Here is a 20,296-nt window from a genome sequence, read left to right as displayed (position 1 = left end):
CATTTTCAGGATCTTCAAACCGCCACTCATAATTCGATTGATAAATTGAAACAAATTACAAGCACAATAATCACAAAACATTAGTGATCAACACAGCAAAGCTGATTATCTTAACATTTGATGCTTTTATTACACTTGTTTTTATTGTCGATTACCATTTTATTCTACCGAATTATTATGCCTTTCAAACAATGTAGCAATTATGTATACAGCTTGCTTGCTTTATGAAAATTATACTATACGTTAAACAATAGCTTTGAAATATGCGCGTTTTTCTTATAAGTTCGATAAACATTAGCTTTCTTAGCTCGCAATGGTCACCAACAGTTTCATTTTGACTTATTTTCACTTTGTTGTAACTCCCAATAGGCTTCAGTACTTAATAATCAATCAAAAATATTTTTCAATGTGTTGCCAAAATCGGGAAGAAAAAGTTGCCAAAAACGGGTGTTGCCAAAATCGGAGGTAGACAAAAGCGGGTGTTGCCAAAATCGGGAAGGCACTGTATTAGATTTTCGTCCATGCTAACTCTTCCTCCAGACTACAGCTCAGCCTCCAGGCTCTATCTCCACGAAGAGGTTCTGTTTCCGCGTCCAGGCTCTGTGTCTTAGTTCAGGTTATGTTTCCTTCGAACCAGCCTCAGCATTTCGCTAAAATTTCAAGTATCTAGTCAGAACCTTTATATTGATTTATGGAGTGATGTTGTTGGATAAACAATTCGGGGTATCCGGCCAGAACCTCATATTGGTCTTTGGCATTATATCTATGATGTTCCGGATAAACAATCAGGAATTTTGAGCCGTCGCACGGTATGAGTGAGTAGGATTACGAAAGTGTACTACTGAGGCCCTCTCGGAACCGATTCCGGGGTATCCGGATGTGGCCAGAACCTCATATTGGTCTTTGGCATTATAGCTATGATGTTCCGGATAAAAAATCAGGAATCCGTCGCACGGTATGAGTGAGTAGGATTACGAAAGTGTCCTACTGAGGCCCTCCCGGAACCGATTCCGGGGTATCCGGATGTGGCCAGAACCTCATATTGGTCTTTAGCATTATATCTATGATGTTCCGGATAAAAAATCATGAATTTTAAGCCGTCGCACGATATGAATGAGAAACATTACAAAAGTGTCCCACTGAGGCCCTGCCGGAACCGATTCCGGGGTATTCGGATGTGGCCAGAACCTCATATTGGTGTTTGGCATTATATCTATGATTTTCCGGATAAAAAATCAGGAATTTTGAGCCGTCGCACGGTATGAGTGAGTAGGATTACGGAACCGATTCCGGGGTATCCGGATGTGGCCAGAACCTCATATTGGTCTTCGGCATTATATATAAGATGTTCCAGATAAAAAATCATGAATTTTGAGCCGTCGCACGGTATGAGTGAGTAGGATTACGAAAGTGTCCTACTGAGGCCCTACCGGAACCGATTCCGGGGTATTCGGATGTGGCCAGAACCTCATATTGGTGTTTGGCATTATATCTATGATGTTCCGGATAAAAAATCAGGAATTTTGAGCCGTCGCACGATATGAGTGAGTAAGATTACAAAAGTGTCCCACTGAGGCCCCACCGGAACCCATTCCGGGGTATCCGGATGTGGCCAGAACCTCATATTGGTCTTTGGCATTATATCTATGATGTTCCAGATAAAAAATCAGGAATTTTGAGCCGTCGCACGGTAGTATTCTTTGAGTTTCAGGAAATGTCCTCTCTGGGTACATTCAGGAACCGGTGCCAGGTGATCGGGTATCCGAAATGGCCAGAATCAATGAGAACCAATGTCATTCGACCTTCTGGCAGCTTTTTACTTACAGAAAGTACACAATGAATAATTTTCTTACCGCTAATCTTGAAAAATCTAAGGGAACTATCACTTCCGGAACGAATATACCCCATTTGAATCCGGAATAACTCCGGAACCAAGTGGCCAATCCCATTTCTTCCAGAACACAATAAATCTTGAGGAGTATGCGGTTTGTTTGAGACCAAAAGATCCAAAATTGATTAATAATTGACCAAGTTATGATTTTTTAAAGTTCATTTTTAATGAAAAGTCAGACGTTGGGGGTTTGAGAGTTAAATTACATTAATATCGGATAAAATAAACACTTTTTCTTTGTACAAACGGTTGATCTTGATGCAAATGCGGAATAGTCCTATCTTTCCAAATGGCATGCTAATTGATTTGGTCTTACGATTTCAAATGGGAAATTTGCAGAAAAATGGCCCAGGGGGTTCAAAATATATTGGTTACTCTATGGTCCTGCTAAAAGACGTTTGACAGACTAAAAGAATGGAGTGAGATCAACAGATAACAAAGCACACCAATGAACGGTAGCTGCAGTTAACAAATCTCTGAGCATTTAAGAATACTTCCTCGTAACCTGTCAGCATAGCGCCAGTGGCGTGCGACATCATTAGTCAAAAGCAGCAAGAACTTGAGCTGAACCGTGCTCGGCAGTGATGAACTACAGCGAATCGAATAAATACTGTAAGTACTAATCCAGGTCGATACTTATCGTTCTAGCAGCTATCGGCTGGATAGTCATCAAGGCCAGGAGGCCAGCGAAATTAAGAACCGATATCTGAAGAAAAAATTACCAGCCAATACGACCAGAGGATGTCCCGGCTGACGATAACATTGAAGAAGGAAACCTGGTCTTAGTGGCACATAGAAAATAATCCGTGGAGTCGAGGTCGTAGCGAAAGGTTTTCTCCGGCCGACAGAGTAGAGTTTGATAGAATTCGGTACGAATATGGACTTGGATTTTCGAAGAGCAGATAACTGTTCTAGATGGATTCTTGCAGGAGGATCAAGAACAGCCTTGATTATGATCTGGAACATTGCAACTCCAGGGAGAGTTTCAAGCCCCTTGAAATACCGAGTGCTCCAGCTCCTTATAAAGGCTTAAGGGTAGGTACTCAAGGTACGTGCCGACGAGGCCTTCAGAGAGGAGAAGAATAATGTGACCGATGTGCTCCTAGATAAGGAAAAGTCATAATGCAATGGTTATCGAAGAATGATAAATGGCATTGCCACCCTAAATGTTCGAAGAGTTCATAGCTTGAACACTGCTAAAATTGGAGCTTTTTCGGAAATGGTCAGCTTTCTCCGGAAATTCTTAGTCACGAAAAAAAATCATCAGGAATTTTAAGATTTCAATAAACAAAATAACCAAGTCGAAAAAACGACGTACTATGGAGAAAGTGTTATCATTTCCTGAACTTCAACTAAAACTACTGAATATGGTGAATTTACTCTGGCTGCAAAATTTATAGATATCAATGACATAGTTTCTAGAATTCCAATAGAAATCCGCAGATTCATTGGATTCTAATATTATCTCCCGGAATTGATAGTTGCTGGTATAATTTTGAATCTACAGTTACTTCAACAAAATCATATCAGAAACTACATAAACTCACAATAACGGCATAAAGTCAGATTAAAAATTGATTGACTAAAGTATGCAATTACTTAGAAGTCGTTCTTTATGATTTAACACAACATATTTAAAATGGATCACTGAGTTCTGTGAAATGAGAGATTGATATCTCGAGGTGTTCCTTAGTCAAAATCCTTTTTTTATTGTGTGTAAATTATGTGATTGATATAAATACCATTACTGGTTATGAGTTATTGTTTTTTTTTTTGCAACTTTATGTTTCAGAGATGAATTATACGAAAAAACAACCCTAAAAAGTGTAATGCAGCGGATAGAATGTTTTAAAATGCTTCGCTCTAATGATGCAATATATGGTATGGTGGGTCTACTATCAAACAAACAAACTGAAACTTACCTTATCGCCGCTGGAGTAAAAGAAATATTTTAGTTTAACAATATTACAGTGTTCTAGCCGTCGCATAATTTGTAGTTCGCGGTTCTGAAAGTAGGAAAGAGAGAGAGAGAAACATCAAGATTACTTATTTTTTTAGAAGTGAATCCAATCATCAACCGATCAATCAACCTTAGCCCCGACGACGACACGAAAATTGGCTCCCGTAACTAAATAACTTAAGCTCGTGGGGGTGTTGTATGCTTCAATGTGGAATGGGAGCTAGGCGCGCCCTGAGAAGCCAATTTCTGTCCGGGTCGATTTTGGGTGCCCGCTTAGCCTATCTGCCCACCTCGGCAGAAAATTAGCCCCATTTCCCGGGGTTCACCGCCGCGCCGGGTTGGAGGATATTGAATAATTAATTAAATTTGTGTTCCATTTGGAGAGGTTTTGTTCGCTTCAGCAATATGGACAGCTGGGCAGTTAAGGTGTCTATTTTTGGTTCGCGTTTTTCGGGACAGTTTATTAAAGGGCTCATCAAAGCTCTTCCCAGAATTGTTTTTTATTTGAAGCATTGTTAGCTTTATGTATACATTTGAGATAGGTAATCAAAAAGCGTTTATCGTATTATACCTTCAGCACTTTCACGATTGTAAAATTCATAAGTTACATTTGCAGTGTTTGTAATGACTGATGTTCTAGAAAACAGGATCTTTAGAGACCTTATACTTTAAAAACGATACCAAGGACCTCAGTTTCAATATGGATTCCTCAAATAATCCGATTGAATATCCCTCGAAGGGAACAGCAAGGTTTTTTTAAGAACTACTTTCCTCAGAATGTCATTCAGATATTTTCTCAAAGCTTCCTTCAAGCATTACTACTACACTCAGGCAAATTAACTATCGATAAACATTGGAACCCCTTATGAAAATTCGCCATAAGAAATCGGATGGAAATTCATAAATTTGCCTTATGAAACCAGAATTTGAATATGAAAAACGTTTCCGCGGCAACCTGGAATCGAACCAAGAACCTTGCGATCGATAGGCCCAAGCGTACACCACGCGCCTATCGACGTCTTGATGTGGAGTGATGCTAAAACGATACATAAAGCGTTCGTATTGCAATAATCGTTCCACCTTTCATAAGGCAAAATGTATGAAATTCGATAGTCCAGTTCGCTGCGTGTAGCATTACTTTCCTCAGAAGTTCATCTAGTCATTATTTCACGAACTTTTAAAAATCGTTCAGAATACCATTAACAAGTCATCAAGTAATTGTCGCAAGCGGGCATTGCAGAACTCGTTCTCAATTGATTTCGAAGCATGATCATAGTAAACGAAGAGAAACATTGCATCTGTATCGGCAATACTTCGCAAGTTGTAACAAAGCTTGATAAACAGCAGCAGCGAAGGAGAGCCCCAAAGAGAGAGCGATGATAAAACCTATTTTTTTCGCTTATTTAGCATTGGGGGTTGTTTTTTTTTTTGCTTTACTGGCATGATAAACAACTCCCAAACATTCTATAGCAATAGTACCTCCCATGTTTGAAGCTTGTTTGAATGGGTTTTAACGCTAGCCAAGGCAGTGTCTTCCGATCCATAGTAAAAATATATACAAAAAGCTTTAATATTGCGAGAGAGGAGATAATCTCTCATTGTTATATAGGTTTTGAAAAGATTTGCGAGAATTCTTATAAGCACCCCTTGAGAAAGAAGGAGAAATTTCAGAACGAACTCCTGAAAGAATTGTTGGATGAATCTTTAGAGAAATTTCTGAAGAGATTCCTGAAGGAGTCACTGGATGTATTCCTGACAAATCTCTGTAAATAGTTGCGTGGGAATCACTGGAACCTCAACAATTCACGTCAGAATTCACTACAGAGGCAAAAAAGTGCCTTTAGAGGCCAATTTAGAGATCTTCCATTAAAAATGGGAACTTGTCCCGTAATAAGCAGAATATATGACCTCATATGCTATAAGATGCATCCAAATATTTACCAAATTACATCATAATATTCACTAAAAAAAATCAAAGGATCAAAATCACGACACTATTGTTTGTAATAAAAAGGTCTCAATTACTTTCCCCGTCATCAACCTGGCAGTTCAACCAGCGAAGAATTTGTTCCAACTGACAATAAAACTTTCTCCTGCCACCATCATAATGTCATTCCAGAAATGTATCAGGTGAACAAGCCAGACCTAACATCAATTTCACCGCTCCAAGAATAATTTTCTATTAACTGGAAATAAACTCCGAACAGTCGTAAATAAATCGTCCTACCAAACTTCGTCTTGATCCATCCATCCACTCGATTTCCTTTTTGTCCTGGAGGCTGAAGTAAGTTGGCAGCAAGTCGTAAAAAGTTGACCACTCCCGAGCAATTTTCGGTTTTTACGACTCAAAGTTACAAAACGGTGTGGCATCCGCCCTACAGAAGAAAGTCTGTTGCCAACAGCTGACGGAATGAGTTTCTACACTCCATTCAAGGACCCGAACAGGAAAATGGATGAATATCCTTTCATTGTCGCATGCTGCTGGAAAATGGTGCTGCTTGAATTTATCGATCCATGGAATTGAAGCCATCTGATTTTTTCGTTTTCGTTTCCATGTAACTGAACGCCTCGTCGCATAAACCAGAAGAATTTGGGCCGAAAGCCCCGCGTAATTTAATTTGCCCAAAATACAAATCGTAGCATTTTTATACGAATTGGTGTCGTCCACGTGCCACGTGGTTCGGGTGACTGGTCATAGAGGTGCGGTTTACTTCTAGGAATTCCTCAAAACCAAAAGTTCGTTTGCCCTCATGAATTCAAGTCACATAAAAAGTGGAACCTCAAAGTTTTAGCCAATAACATTAGGTAAGCTACATGAAGGAGAATTATAAAATTATAAAATATGAGCTTCAGTGAATCTTACATAACTTTGTTATTTTTCAAGCAATTCTGCCTTTCTCTTCAGAATAAATTTATGAATAGTTCGTAGCACTTCAAATTTGCCTAAAACTATTACTAGCAGGGGTTGAATTCGAAGAGAAAATAAAGAGTATCTCTCACTTAGCGCTCTCTGTAAGTCATGATTCGCAACACATTATGAGAGTCTGTTTATCATCTTCTGCTACAGCTCTGATAATATCGGGGGGATGACAGGGCATGATAAAATCCATCTCCAAACTTGGGACGCAGTATTGCTATAGGATCTTCGGGAATTGTTTATACTCAATGGTAAATAAGCGAGGAAATAGTAATTTACGGAACAAGTTGCAGAATGATGATTTTTACAGCACGAGGATAATTACGACAAGTGCTATAAAAATCGAGTTCAGCAACGAGTTACGTACAACATTTTTTGCAATTTCGTCGAAAATCACTTGAGGGTATGGGAAATTATGTCGGAATGCATTCACCACTATTTTACAATTTCTGAAAAATTGTTGTGTTATGACTCATTACGCAACTCAAAACAGTTTCGTAATAAGAAAACGTTACGTAATGAATCATTACAGCCCTGGTTTCAGTTAGGTAATGACTATTCCCGCACTGCATACTTCAGTACAGGAAAGTAGGCCGTTTCATGACAGATAAGCGTGATGAAAAACAGTCTATTACGATGAGAAATTGCAAAAATGGGTTTTATCATCGCCCTCTCTTTGAGGCTCTCCTTCGCTGCTGCTATTTATCTTGTTACAGCTTGCGAAACATTGCCGATCATGGACCGATACAGATGGGATGTTTTTCTTTTTTTTTTTTTTTGTTTTTTACAAGGGGGAAATCTGCAAACAGATCCCCTGAGAAGATAACTCAGGGAATGCGGGGATGACGCACCAACGACGACCCGCTAAAACCAGCCTATGCACTGTGCATGAGCAATTCATTTAGAATTGCTCAAGTGGTGAACAGTGCATCGACATGACCCTTGGACTCAGACCCTCATCTCCCCGGAACCACCTTACGGTATTTCTTCGGGAAGGGACCAGTGCATATAGCACAACACGTGTAGCAGAAGTAGCCTAGGCAAACTGCTTCTCCTAGCCGACTTAAACAATGTTACAAGGGACCAGCCTCGGCAGGGCTAATCCTCTGCAGCCAACTCTTGGTCGGCGCGCCATAGACGCTGCAATTCTAACATAATGTGAGTGACAGCCGTAGTTACTGCATTCCAGCACTCGGCATCCGCACACATTCTCTCTATAATATTGTCGGGGGACGTGTCCCCTCCGCATGTAGTGAGCATGCGACCTCTCACAACAATGAAACGGGGGCAATCGAACACGACATGCTCCGCTGTTTCCTCTACACCAGCACAATTGGGGCACGCAGGAGATTCTGAGTGCCCGAACCTATGCAGGTACTGTCTATAGCAACCATGTCCTGACAGAAACTGCGTCAGGTGGAAGTTCACTTCCCCATGGCTTCTACCATACCAATCTGACACATTTGGTATTAGTCGATGGATCCATCTACCCTTAGTAGAGTTATCCCATTCCTGCTGCCAGCTTCTGAGCGTTTCCTCTTTACACGTGTCGCGGACTCCTCTGGTACCCCTTTGGTTGAAGCATTGAACATCTTCCTTGATGATGAGCCCGATGGGCGTCATCCCGGCTATGATGCACACGGCCTCTTTAGATACCGTCCGGTATGCACTTGCTACTCTTAAGCACATTATCCTGTAGGTGCTTTCCAACCGCTTTAGGTTTCTGTTCGTTCTAAGCGCTTTTGACCAGATTGGTCCTCCATACCTTAGTATGGATAGCGCCACGCTTGCCAGCAGCTTGCGTTTGCTGGCAATTACAGCAGAGCTGTTAGACATCATCCTCGAAAGCGCCGCTATAGCCGTAGATGCCCTTTTACAGGCATATTCAACGTGGCTAGCGAAGCTCAGCTTGTCATCGATCATTACCCCAAGATGCCTAAGGGATCGCTTGGACTCTATGGTGCAATCACCTACCGAGATAAGCGCCCGTTGCTCGGACTTGCGGTTGTTGACCACCACCACCTCGGTCTTGTGACGGGCCAGTCCTAGTTTCCTAGACTTCATCCATTCCTCAACCAGGGAAATAGAGTGCGCTGCTGTCAACTCTACTTCCTCCATCGATTCACCATAGACCACTAGGGTGATATCGTCGGCGAAGCCAACAATCTTAACACCCGTCGGAAGGGGCAGCCTCAGTACGTCATCGTACATCGCATTCCATAACAGCGGGCCCAGGATTGAACCTTGAGGTACTCCCGCGGTAATTCGAACGCTTTTCTGCCCCTCCTCTGTGTCATACAGTAGAATCCTAACATCAAAATAGCTTTCTAGAAGCTTACACAACTGCACCGGTACCTTGAGGCGGTGAAGCGCGTGTGCTATTGCTTCCCAGCTTGCGCTGTTGAACGCATTCTTCACATCCAGAGTGACAACCGCGCAGTAACGGATGCCGCTCCTTTTATGCTCGATTGCCACCTCAGCTGTTTGAACGACCGACTGGATGGCGTCCAGAGTAGATTTACCTTTTCTGAATCCAAACTGGTTGTTGGACAGGCCGTCCGCACTCTCCGTATACGGTACTAGTCTGTTGAGAATCAACCTCTCCAATAACTTGCCCGTCGTATCTAGTAGACAGATAGGTCTATACGCCGACGGGTCACCTGGTGGTTTCCCCGCCTTTGGTAGTAGCACCAATTTCTGTCGCTTCCATACATCCGGGAAGATTCCTTGATCAATGCAGCGTTGCATCGTGGTTCTGAACATGTCCGGATCCGTGTTCACTGCCGCTTTTAAGGCAACATTCGGGATACCATCGGGTCCCGGTGCCTTGTTTGACGCGAATGATTTCACGACTTCTGCCAGCTCTTCGTTCGTCACTCTCGCCACTTCTTCTCCTTCATCTGCCGCATACGGCGCTGGGGGCCATGGGCTTATGGGATGGTGCGGGAAGAGTACATCGATTATCGATCGCAGCAACTCGGGCGATTTCTCTTGGGGCGCTATGGCTCCTTTGGTCTTAGCCATTACCACTCTGTAGGCGTCACCCCATGGACTAGAATTGGCACTCTCACATAGACTTTCAAAGCATGCCCGTTTTCGACTCTTGATTTCCTTTTTGAGAGCCAACTTTGCCTCTCTGAATGCTGCACCGCGTTCCTCTCTTTGTGCTTCTGTGCGTGCGCGTTGCATTCTTCGTCTAGCCCGAAGGCAGATTGCTCGAAGATTTGCAATTGATTCGCACCACCAATACACTGGCGGCCTGTTCTCTCTAGGAGGGGCTTTTCTCGGCATGGAAGCATCACACGCTCGTGATATCACAGCAACTAGCTCTTCACCGTTTAGGTCCAGAGTGTTCCGTTCGCGCCTCAGGGCTTCAGTGAATACTTCGCCGTCGAAGCGCGCTGTTTTCCATCCTCGGGCTTGGATCGAGTTACATCGCGCTGCCTTCTGCCCGCCTGGTATTATACTATAGCGAATCGATTGATGATCGCTATGAGTATAACCGTCATCAACGCGCCAGTTCATGGTACCTAAAAGGTTAGGACTACAAAACGTCACGTCGATGATCGATTCTGCACCATTTCTGCGGAAGGTACTCACTGTACCCACATTTGCCAGCTCTACATTTAATGCGGCCAGGGATTCCAACAATAGCTGGCCTCTTTGATTGGTGCAGCGGCTACCCCACTCCACTGCCCATGCATTAAAGTCGCCAGCTATCACTACTGGCTGCCGATTAGCTAGTTCGGCCATCATCCTGTCAACCATGTGGGAAAATTCCTCAATCGACCACCTTGGGGGCGCGTAACAACTGCAATAGAACACGCCGTTGATTTTTGCTATCGCAAAACCGTCATTTGAGCTAGAGACTACTTCTTGGATTGGGTATCGTCCTGTCGTCCCTATAGCTGCTAGCTGTTGAGACCTATCCGCCACCCAGTTCCCGTTGTTGGCTGGTATGCGGTATGGGTCCGATAGTAACACCACGTCAGTCTTGGTTTCCGAGACTGACTGCCAAAGCAGCTGCTGGGCTGCATCACAGTGGTTTAAATTTAACTGTGTTACTTCCGTTTTGGCTGCTTTGATACTCCGCTTGTGCCCGGACATTTGGGTCCGCCCGTTAAGTGTCCGTTGTCTGCTCTGTCGACACATATTAGGCACTTAGCGATTTGCTTACAATCGCTTGCCCTATGGCCTTCAGCGCCGCATTTTCTGCACATCTTACTTCTGTCGGGACCATTGCAATTCCACGACTTATGGCCCTTCCCGAAACACTTGAAGCAAACTTCAGGAGGCTGTTGTATGCTCAGCCGGCAAACCGACCAGCCTACCTTGAGTATGCCCAAGTTCTTCGCTTTGTTGGCCTCTGCGACCGGCAGCCTGATCGCCGCCACCTGGGTGCCCTGCGGGCCCTTTCTAAGGTGGATGGCCTTACTGGCTACGTCGATGTCACACTGCTCTTTGAGGGCAGCCGAGACCTCCGCTGCATCGGTGACCTCATCCAGATTTTTACACTGGAGAGTCGCTTCAGCAGTAAGGGATCTTACATCAACCTCGTCACCAAGTACTTCTTGTGCCAGTTGCTTATAGACTGCACCCTTTTCCTTGGCGTCCTTCTTTAAGACTAGGATCATTTCACCAATCCTAGTTCGCCTTATGCTTCGCACGTCTGCGCCCAATGGCGATAGCTTCTCTGTGCTTCGCATCGCCTTCAGAACCTCGGCGTATTTTGCTTCCTCTGTTTTGATAACGAGGGCTTCGCCTAAATTCCTACGTTTCGCTGTTTTCGGTTTAGCGCTCTCCTTGGGCTCCGTTTTCGTTCCGTTCCTCTGTTTTTTCTTATTTCCAACTCGTATCCACGGGTTGCTGTTGCCTTGCGCCCGTGGTTCCTGTGGATGCACTGCCTGGTTCCGGTTAACCCGTGGCTCCTTTTTCTTGGCTTTCTTGGCCTTAGGATTGGTGTTGGCCTCTCCTTTGTTGCCATGTCCTCTTGATCGCGGGGCTTGGTTCGTGCCAGCTTTTCCGCTTTGGAGGACGGCCGCGTAGGTCACTTTTCCCTTAGCAACCATACGTCTTTTCGCCACGTATTCATCCCCGGAAGCTTCCCTCTTCCGCATCGCGTATCGAATAATATCATCAGATATATTCGCGTTGCCTGTGAAGGAAAACACTTCGGTCTGACACGACCTAGTGTCTTTTTGGCCTTCTACCTTGCCCAGTTGTTCCTTGGCTTTCTCGTAGTCCTGCTTTGCAGCTAGGACTGATTGTCGCAATTTCAGTAGACTTGTTTTCAAGTCTTTGCTGATATTTGTTTTGCTTTTAACATATTCGATGATGACATCAAGTTGCTCAGCAGCTACCTGCATTTTAGGGAGGTACTCCCTATTGCGATCCATGGCCTCGATTAGTCCCGGGCCATCGGTCACCACACATGTTGCACTGGAGCGGCCAGTGCCTGTCGTCGTCACAGTATCTAGGCTTTTGCCCACACTGTTTTCAATAAAGTTGGTCGCCTCCTTCCTTGGCGGGAACCTTAGCCGGTTACTGATAGGTCCAGAAGCCTCTCCTTCACATTCCGCTAGTTGTTTGTTTTGGTTGATCATCTCTTATGGGTCCCCCTAAGAGCCGCTATCCATCTCCGCTGGAATAGTCGCCTTTATAATCCCATGGTTATCTATGCAAGCAGGGAGGCCATGCTAGGGTTGACATAGTCCTTTATGGGGTACTATGTTCAGAGCCGGATCGGCGCAGGTCAGGTAATGGCATCTGAGCCTACTCCCGCCCAGTTGGAACAACCAGGCGACGGATTTGGAACGTACTCTAAGGCCTGCCACGGTTTTACGGGACGGGGGCAGCCTGCGCCATTAACCCACTCGCCGTTTCGGGCCAGTGTCACCCGACCCTACTAAGGGAGTAGAATGTCGCCGCTGTCAGCCTCAAAGCATATTATCCAGTACATATACCGTTACTTGTCCTTTGTCGTGCGCTGCCAGTATACATAATTGGGGCCGTACTGACGTTGGTCCCAATGTGCACGAAGCACTCCTACTCGTAATTCCATGCCTTGTCCGTTTGTATCGCGACCAGTATGCCATAATCAGGATCTCACTGGTATCAATCCTGATGTGCCGGTTGGCACTCCTGTTAGTTTGGGCTAGGGTACTTTAAGCGGCACCGGTCGCTGTGACAGAGTTGCATTCGGATTTTTGTGGTTTTTATGAAGGTTCATCAGAGCCCACTGCGAACTTCACCACATCCTGGGCAACTCCCCAACTCGCAGAGGTCCTGGGGGGGGGGTCCGTTAAGCCCCTGGACTGTCGTCCCTGCTGGGATGTTTTTCTTCGCTTGCTTTAACTGTACTTTGAAATGAATGGAGAACGAATACTACAATGCCTGATTACTAGCATTAATTAAAAGTAGTTTTCTTTATTTTTTTCCACATTTTACTAAAGTTGGACAATATTTGACTATGACTTCATGAATATTTTGATACCAATGCGGATTGATAAACTTTTTATATGCGTTTCAAGATAATTAGGTTGGTTTAAAACAGTGTGATTAAACATTTAGTAAAAAATTGAATGAATTTTTAACGAAAAATGGTACATTTTCAAAAACGACTAGTTTGACGTTTATACTTAGGTTGAAGCAGATTATTTAATCCTGTTAAATTGTCAACAAGCTCTAGGCAACAATTGTTGCATATTATATAAAAAATATATATGCGCTTTTCAACTTGTTGTTTTACAAAGATGCTTTATATACTTCAGTTTGATAGTAGAAATGTAATGTTGAAAAAAAAAATCAAATATATTTGAATTTATAATTGCAAATTCACGTTTTCAGGTAATTTTTATTAAATAAAATGTCTAAAACGTTTTAATTTGTGTGTTATGATTACACTATCTAAACACAATCAAGTTATCTTCAAAAATATCTAAAAAGTGTTGATACTGGTTGAGGATTCTTGATGTTATGGTCAAACAACAATATTATTTTTAGTAAATTCAGGGCTGGTAACGACTGAGTGTCTTATAAATAGGAACTTCAGGGACCTCATGTCTAAAATAATAACAAACAGGAACCAGAAAGGATTAGGAATCAAGAAAACAAAAGTAATCCAAACAGGAACCAGGAACCGAGTTTTCATGAGGATTTTTCAGAGAAACCGGAAAGATATCATTAAAAGTTTTTTTAGGGAATTACAACATGTAGGGCGTTTGTACCAGTGATAGAGGCAATAGTAACTAATAGTAACCCTTGAAAAAGGCCCAATAAAAGAGCCAAAATGTAAATTGTAAAATTTGCCTATAACACGCTTGAAACCGCACTACCACTATTATTGGAACTTACAGCCACCCAATTACTTGTGACATTACGACAAATATTACTGTTCATATGTATATCTTTAGGAATTCCATCAAACATATTTGGCCATCTTCCTTCAGGCATTTCTAAGAAAATTTTTTCAGGCCTTCATTTAGTAATTTGAGGTTTTCTCCAAGAATTTAACCTGTAACTTTTCTAAGGACAACCCCAGATAGTACCTCGAAGCTCACACAAGCGATGTCTTCAGGAATTCCTCCAGAAATGCTTTCATAAATCATTCAAGAAAATTTTAAGTCCTCCAGGAATTAATCCACATTGATTTCGCTAGGATTGCGTCAATGATTTCTGGTTAGGATATTTTGAACAATTCAAGCATTTATGTCTCCAGAGATGCCTCATTGGATTTCTTAGGATTTCCTCCACAACTGTCGTGAAGGAATCACTCAAAGTATGCCCTCAGGAATCACGCCAGAGATTCCTCTTAAAATTCCTTCAGGAAATTATTGGAGAAATTTCCAAAGGATGTTCTTAAAATATTATACAGAAATGTCTCGAGGGAATTGTGGAGAACATTTTTTAGAAATTATTAGATTAAATTCTTCCTACTAGAAAGAAAATTGATATTTCTAAAAGTACTCAACGTCAAATGAAACTTCTGTAGACATTCTTGATGAACTATCCGCAAGGATGATATTCGACCGAAGAAATTACTCTAGAAATGTTCGGAAAAATTGCGGGAGTAAGCCCTGGATAAAATGCAGATGAAATTCTTGCAGATATGTCTTGAGGAACTAATCCCTGTTCGAATTTATTCACGAATTTCTGGAAGATTTTTCTGAAATCTCGCATGACAATTCAAGAGAGTTAATCCTCAGATCGTTGATTCCTATTTCTCAGTACTCAAATCAATCATTGTGATTTCTTGCTCGTAGAGTGACAATTCACTATTACTACACGTTAACAATCAATTTTGTTCTGGAAACTGCCAAAAGTGTGGAAAAAATGATGAGTTTAAATGTTTGGCTCATTTTCGGTTTTCAACCAAACATGAGCCCTTTTTTTACAGGCCAATTTGAAATTTGTTAGCGTGCCTTGGCCCAAGGCTAGGCCCTTTTGGTTTTCAACAAATGAGCAAGAGTGAGTCATTAGTCTCTCACCATGCTAAGGCCAATGACAGAGAACCGATCATTGGCCGTTTTAAGCAGGGGCCAATGAATGATTTGGAAAAACGCGGTTTTTGGCCGTTTTGAAATTCGAGTTTATAACTGTAAGCTTTATGATTTTGTTGATAATTCATAATTTGTGGGTGTTGGGAGATGCTATCGAATGATATAAAAACCCGATTTGTTTACAATTTGATCATTGACCCTTTAGAATTGTTACGCTAGTAATGATCAATGGAGGAATTTTTGGATAATTTCCAATCGTTTTTTTTTTACAAGCTGTGGAATAAACCATTGAGGAATCAGGTGGAAGAACTACTGTTCGAATCTTTGGAAAAATCGATTAAAAATTAGTCGGTAAATCCCTCCAGGAAGTATTGAAATGGTTTCTGAGAAAATTTTCATAGCAATCGCTGTAGAAATTATGTAAGATTTGCGTTGGATTTCCTGGAGCAAATTCTAGAAACAGGGTGGCCACCAAATTTCGATTTTGAAATTCCCGCTTTTTTCCCGGTTTTCCCGGTATACTTTACATAATTTTCCCGGTTTTTAATCTATTCTTTCCAACAACTTTAATTGACTTTTTCTATATCGAAAATCGTTTTTATGAATTGCAACATTTGTTTGTTGAAATCGGTTTAAAGGTTTTTAGTTGTTTTTCTTTAGTAATTTGAATGTTTATCAATAGTTTCACTGTTGGAACAATAAGTTGACTATTAGATTGTTCTAAACTATATAGAATCTTATTCTGAAAACAATGTCATAGTATAATATTCATCTGAATCGATTTGTCTCGCGTTCGTCAATGGAGGATTGAAGCTATCTATCATGGGACAGAGTTGGTAAATTGTGCAAATAAAACCGATTCTATACTTCAGACGACAGGAGTTTAATTTGAATGCTATTTGAACCACATTTACCAACAATATGCCCTTTAAGCCAAACTTCGAATTTTAAAGTTCAAGTTTTAGGATCTGGAGAACCTGACAACCATTCGTATTGAAAATTTGATTGGTTGCATTCTGGTGATGATAAAACTATCAAAACTCCAGCTCAGATCTCTGTTTGCTTCACTAGACTCGTACTCTTGAAATTTCGAGGTTTGGCTTTGATTTATAATCATCTTAAATGTATCCCAATGCTGAATTCCAGATAATTTGGCCGACAAAAGCTCCAGGTGGCTAAGTAAATCATCAAGATACCCAAGCAGTTCTTTACCGTAATTGAAATTATTTTAATTCTTAATCCTTTGAATTTTCTTCTCTAAAGCTTGTTTGCTCAAGAAGGTATGGATGAAACAAGGCCGCACATGTAGAAGCACTTACTTAAAGCTCACTCACAATGTTAATAACACCGAAAATTATCATTTTTGACATTCACGCACCCTCTCGTAATGCTTTTTGTATGGATATCCTATACATTTTATGTGAGCTGAAACAGATTGATCGTTATTAAAATCGTGAAAATCTTTTATAAAACAAGCCTTTTCAAGAATAGTTATGGTATTCAGCAATTACAGAAGAGTGCTAAACCAATCTGCAATAAGTAATTAAAATTTGATTCCAAACATCGAGTAAAACAGTTAGTGAAAAGTTTAAAAATATTAGCCCTGACAGAGCGAGAACAAAAATTCAAAATAATATTTCGAAACTAAGAAAAGAGTAAAACATTTTTAAGAAATATGGTGTAGCATAGTAGAAATTAAATCATTAATGTTTGAAAGATATTTGTTCAAAATTGCGGATAACTCATGACAATATCATTAAACATAACTACTTTCTATAACTTATTTTGGAGGTAGGTTTGTACATTACAGTTTGAAGATGTTCGATCAAAACAATTTTCCCGGTGATATTCTCAGATTCCCGGTTTTTCCCGTCTTTTTCCCGGTGGATTCAAATTCCCGTCTTTTTCCCGCTTTTCCCGTTTTTCCCGGTTCGGTGGCCACCCTGTAGAAAACTTCCTCTAAACATACCTTGAAAAATCCCTGGCTTAATTCCTGGGAGAAATGATGAGGAACCTATAGGGTATAGAGTAATTTCTTGAAGGATGACTTCTCACGTAACAATTCTAAAGGGCCTATGATCAAATTGTAAACAAATTGGGTTTCAATACCATTCTATAGCATCTCCCAACTTTCACAAACTATGCAAACATTGTCAACGTAATCATAAAACTAATCTTTATAAACCCGATCTTAAAAACGGCCAATAACCGCTCTTTTTTTAAATCATTGGCCCCCAGCTCAAAACGGCCAATGATTGAATCGCTACATCAGGGGAGCCTACAATCGGAAAATTTCGTAAATTGCCATTAGCTTTAGCATGTTGAGAAGCCAATGACTCTCACTGACTCATTTGTTGAAATCCAAAAGGGCTTAACCTTGGACTAAAGCACGCCAACAAAATTTCATGCTGTCCTATGAAAAAGACCAATGCCTGCTTGAAAATCGAAAATTAACCAATCATTTAAACTCATCATTTTTTCCACATTTTTGGAAGTTTTTTTTTTGAAGAAAATTGATTATTAACAAGTCACTCAACAAGCAAGAATTCACATTGATTGATTTGAATACTGAGAAATAGGAATTGAAAATGTGGTGAACAATATTCATATCGAATTTTCTCAGCGTCATCGATCTGAGGATTGGCCTTTTTGAATTGTTACGCGAGATTTGTTGAGTTCCTAAAAGTATTTCAGGAGAAATCTCACAAATAGTTGCTTGAGCTTTTCCTAGAGAAATCTGAGAATGAATTCTGGGAGAACCTGCGGAAGTCTCGGCAGGTTCTGCAGGAGCCTCCACAATTTTATAGCAGGATTAATAGCAAGGAAAAAAAGAAAAAAAAAGTAACTTTAGATACCATTTTGGCTAGAAAAGAAATAGAGATCTGCGATTGAAAATAGAGAATTGCATTAAAATAGTGACAAAGCCTCTAAAATGAGACCTGCTTCAAGCTTTGCAAATAAATGTTCTATAAACTTTATGCATTTATTTTTGGAGAAAATTATGCTAAGAGATTCAAATTTGCTTTTAAACAGCAAAGTTATGTAAAATTCAATAAAAATCATATGTTATACCGTCAAGCTATCATTCACCGTGCATTTAAAAAAATCTACATTTCAAAAAATTATATAGTTGTTCCAAATCACTTAAAGCGAACTAGAATACCACTACAAAGCGTGTAATTATACCGCAATTCAGGGAAAAATCTAAAATTAGTGATGCATAACACAAAATTACACAAAAGTTATGTTTACAAATGTCATGTTACGGTCGCCTCGTACCGTTATATGTCACCATTTACCGTGCAAGCTAGTGCACCATTTACCGTGCATATAGTTTTCGTCATGATTTAATTTCGTATCTTGAAAAAACATTGGTGGTGGAGCAGCTGTGTTGCTAGTAATGTGCGCACTTAAAACTATATATGGAGTAGTTAAATAATGACAAAACAATAAATCCAATATAACCCAATAAATTCAAGTCTTTTACACTAATGCACGGGTAATAGGAACCATACATATTGAAATGGGTCCATGAACCGTGCGTTTGTGTTTCGACTGAAACACAAGAAAAAAAAAATAATTTGCGTAAAATCTCATTGTTCATACGATATAATACATCTTACTTAAATTATCTACAGCGAAAACTTATTGGAATTATGAAAAAAAAAAACACTAACGTTAAAATGAAAAATATGATTTGTTTGGCGTATCTACTAAGTGTTTTAAAAAATCACATTTTTGAACAGAATTTACATGATTTTGACTACATAACTAGGTTTTCCAACATGCTTTGTGGCAAAAACTACTTCATTTCATCAGTTTTATATTATTTTGCTGACAAAAAAATAATTTGTGAAAATTGTATGAATATTCTGTAGGAATTTGTATATGTCCTCGGTGAATGGAGGCCGCACGGTGACTGGTAACTTAACGGTAACTTCACCTCTAAATCGTAATATTTTTGTCCCAAACTTTAAGGTTTCCCTTTGTATGAGATTTGAATCCAAACAATCATACAAACTTTTGGTTTCGAGAACTTTCGAAAAATAAACCGCACCCCAAGGTGGTCATTGATCCACACACAAAAAAAAAAGCAGCCATACAGCGGAAAAAGTTGACCGAGCTTTTGTCCGGCTTCAATGCGGCCGCCGAACAATTTAATCGCCAAAAGCAATTATTTACACTATGGTTGCTGCTTTTCTGCAGAAAGCATCCGCCGCCCCCGTGTTCGCTCAATTTGGCAGAAGAAATCTTTCGGCCCCTTGAGGGGGAAGCAATACATATGTACGTTGCTAGGTTCAACCGAAAGATGTGGGTTATTTTCATATTTGAAACCGTGGTGGCTCCAGCGTCCCACGCGCTGGAAAAGCTGAATATTTGAATGAACTTCCATCCCGAGCAGGAAGAAATTGCTGGAGAGGAAATTTGGTATTCAATTGAGGTATTTCACAACAGGCAATTTTAAATACTTGATGATACCTTGCATTTTTCAAGTTGGTGTAAACTTTTTTGATAAAATTGTTTTTGGATTACGTTTTTCTAATAGATTCAAATATATTTTTTAATATTTTGAACTGAACTGCTCGTTCTTTGAATTGTAAAGTCTACTATTTAATTTGCTAGCAGCAAGTGACATACATATAGCAGTTAATGCTGCAACTTTTTTGAAACCTGGATCCAAACTCAAAAGATATCCAAACGTTTTTGTTTATCGTAATGATCGACTGTATGGAGCATGTGGTGCAGTTGCTATGTATCATGTGTATTAAACATCAACTTTTTGCGTCATTTGAAACCAAAGTTTTTGAAAGTTTGGGTGTGTTTGTTGAAACACAGCTTGGTAAGGACTGTTCATTTTATAAAGTGGACACCTTGTTTATGCTATATCTTTTTTATTTATTGATGAAATCGTAAACGGTTTTCTGGGTATCGTTCAACTATTATTCTACAATGTTATGAAAATACAGAAACTTACAAAATGCTTTCGGTTGAAGAGCTAAATAGTTTTTGCAAAATCTCCTAAGAAAAAC

The 20,296-nt window shown here is 40.6% G+C and overlaps 1 protein-coding gene across 2 annotated transcripts in view; it reads right to left on the bottom strand.

Moving 5' to 3' along the window:
• LOC5566167 (glycogen synthase kinase-3 beta) overlaps positions 1-20,296 on the bottom strand; it is a 104,188-nt gene that overhangs the window by 32,657 nt on the left and 51,235 nt on the right. For both annotated transcript variants that reach the window (XM_021855062.1, XM_001650497.2), the window contains exon 4: positions 3,814-3,897. In XM_021855062.1, the coding sequence (XP_021710754.1) occupies positions 3,814-3,897 (84 nt within the window). The remainder of the gene's footprint in view (positions 1-3,813; positions 3,898-20,296) is intronic.

The sequence above is a fragment of the Aedes aegypti genome, chromosome 3, assembly GCF_002204515.2.
Source record: "Aedes aegypti strain LVP_AGWG chromosome 3, AaegL5.0 Primary Assembly, whole genome shotgun sequence".
NCBI lineage: Eukaryota > Metazoa > Arthropoda > Insecta > Diptera > Culicidae > Aedes > Aedes aegypti.
Note: the sequence above shows the minus strand (reverse complement) of the source record. Positions and strands in the feature narration are given on the sequence as shown.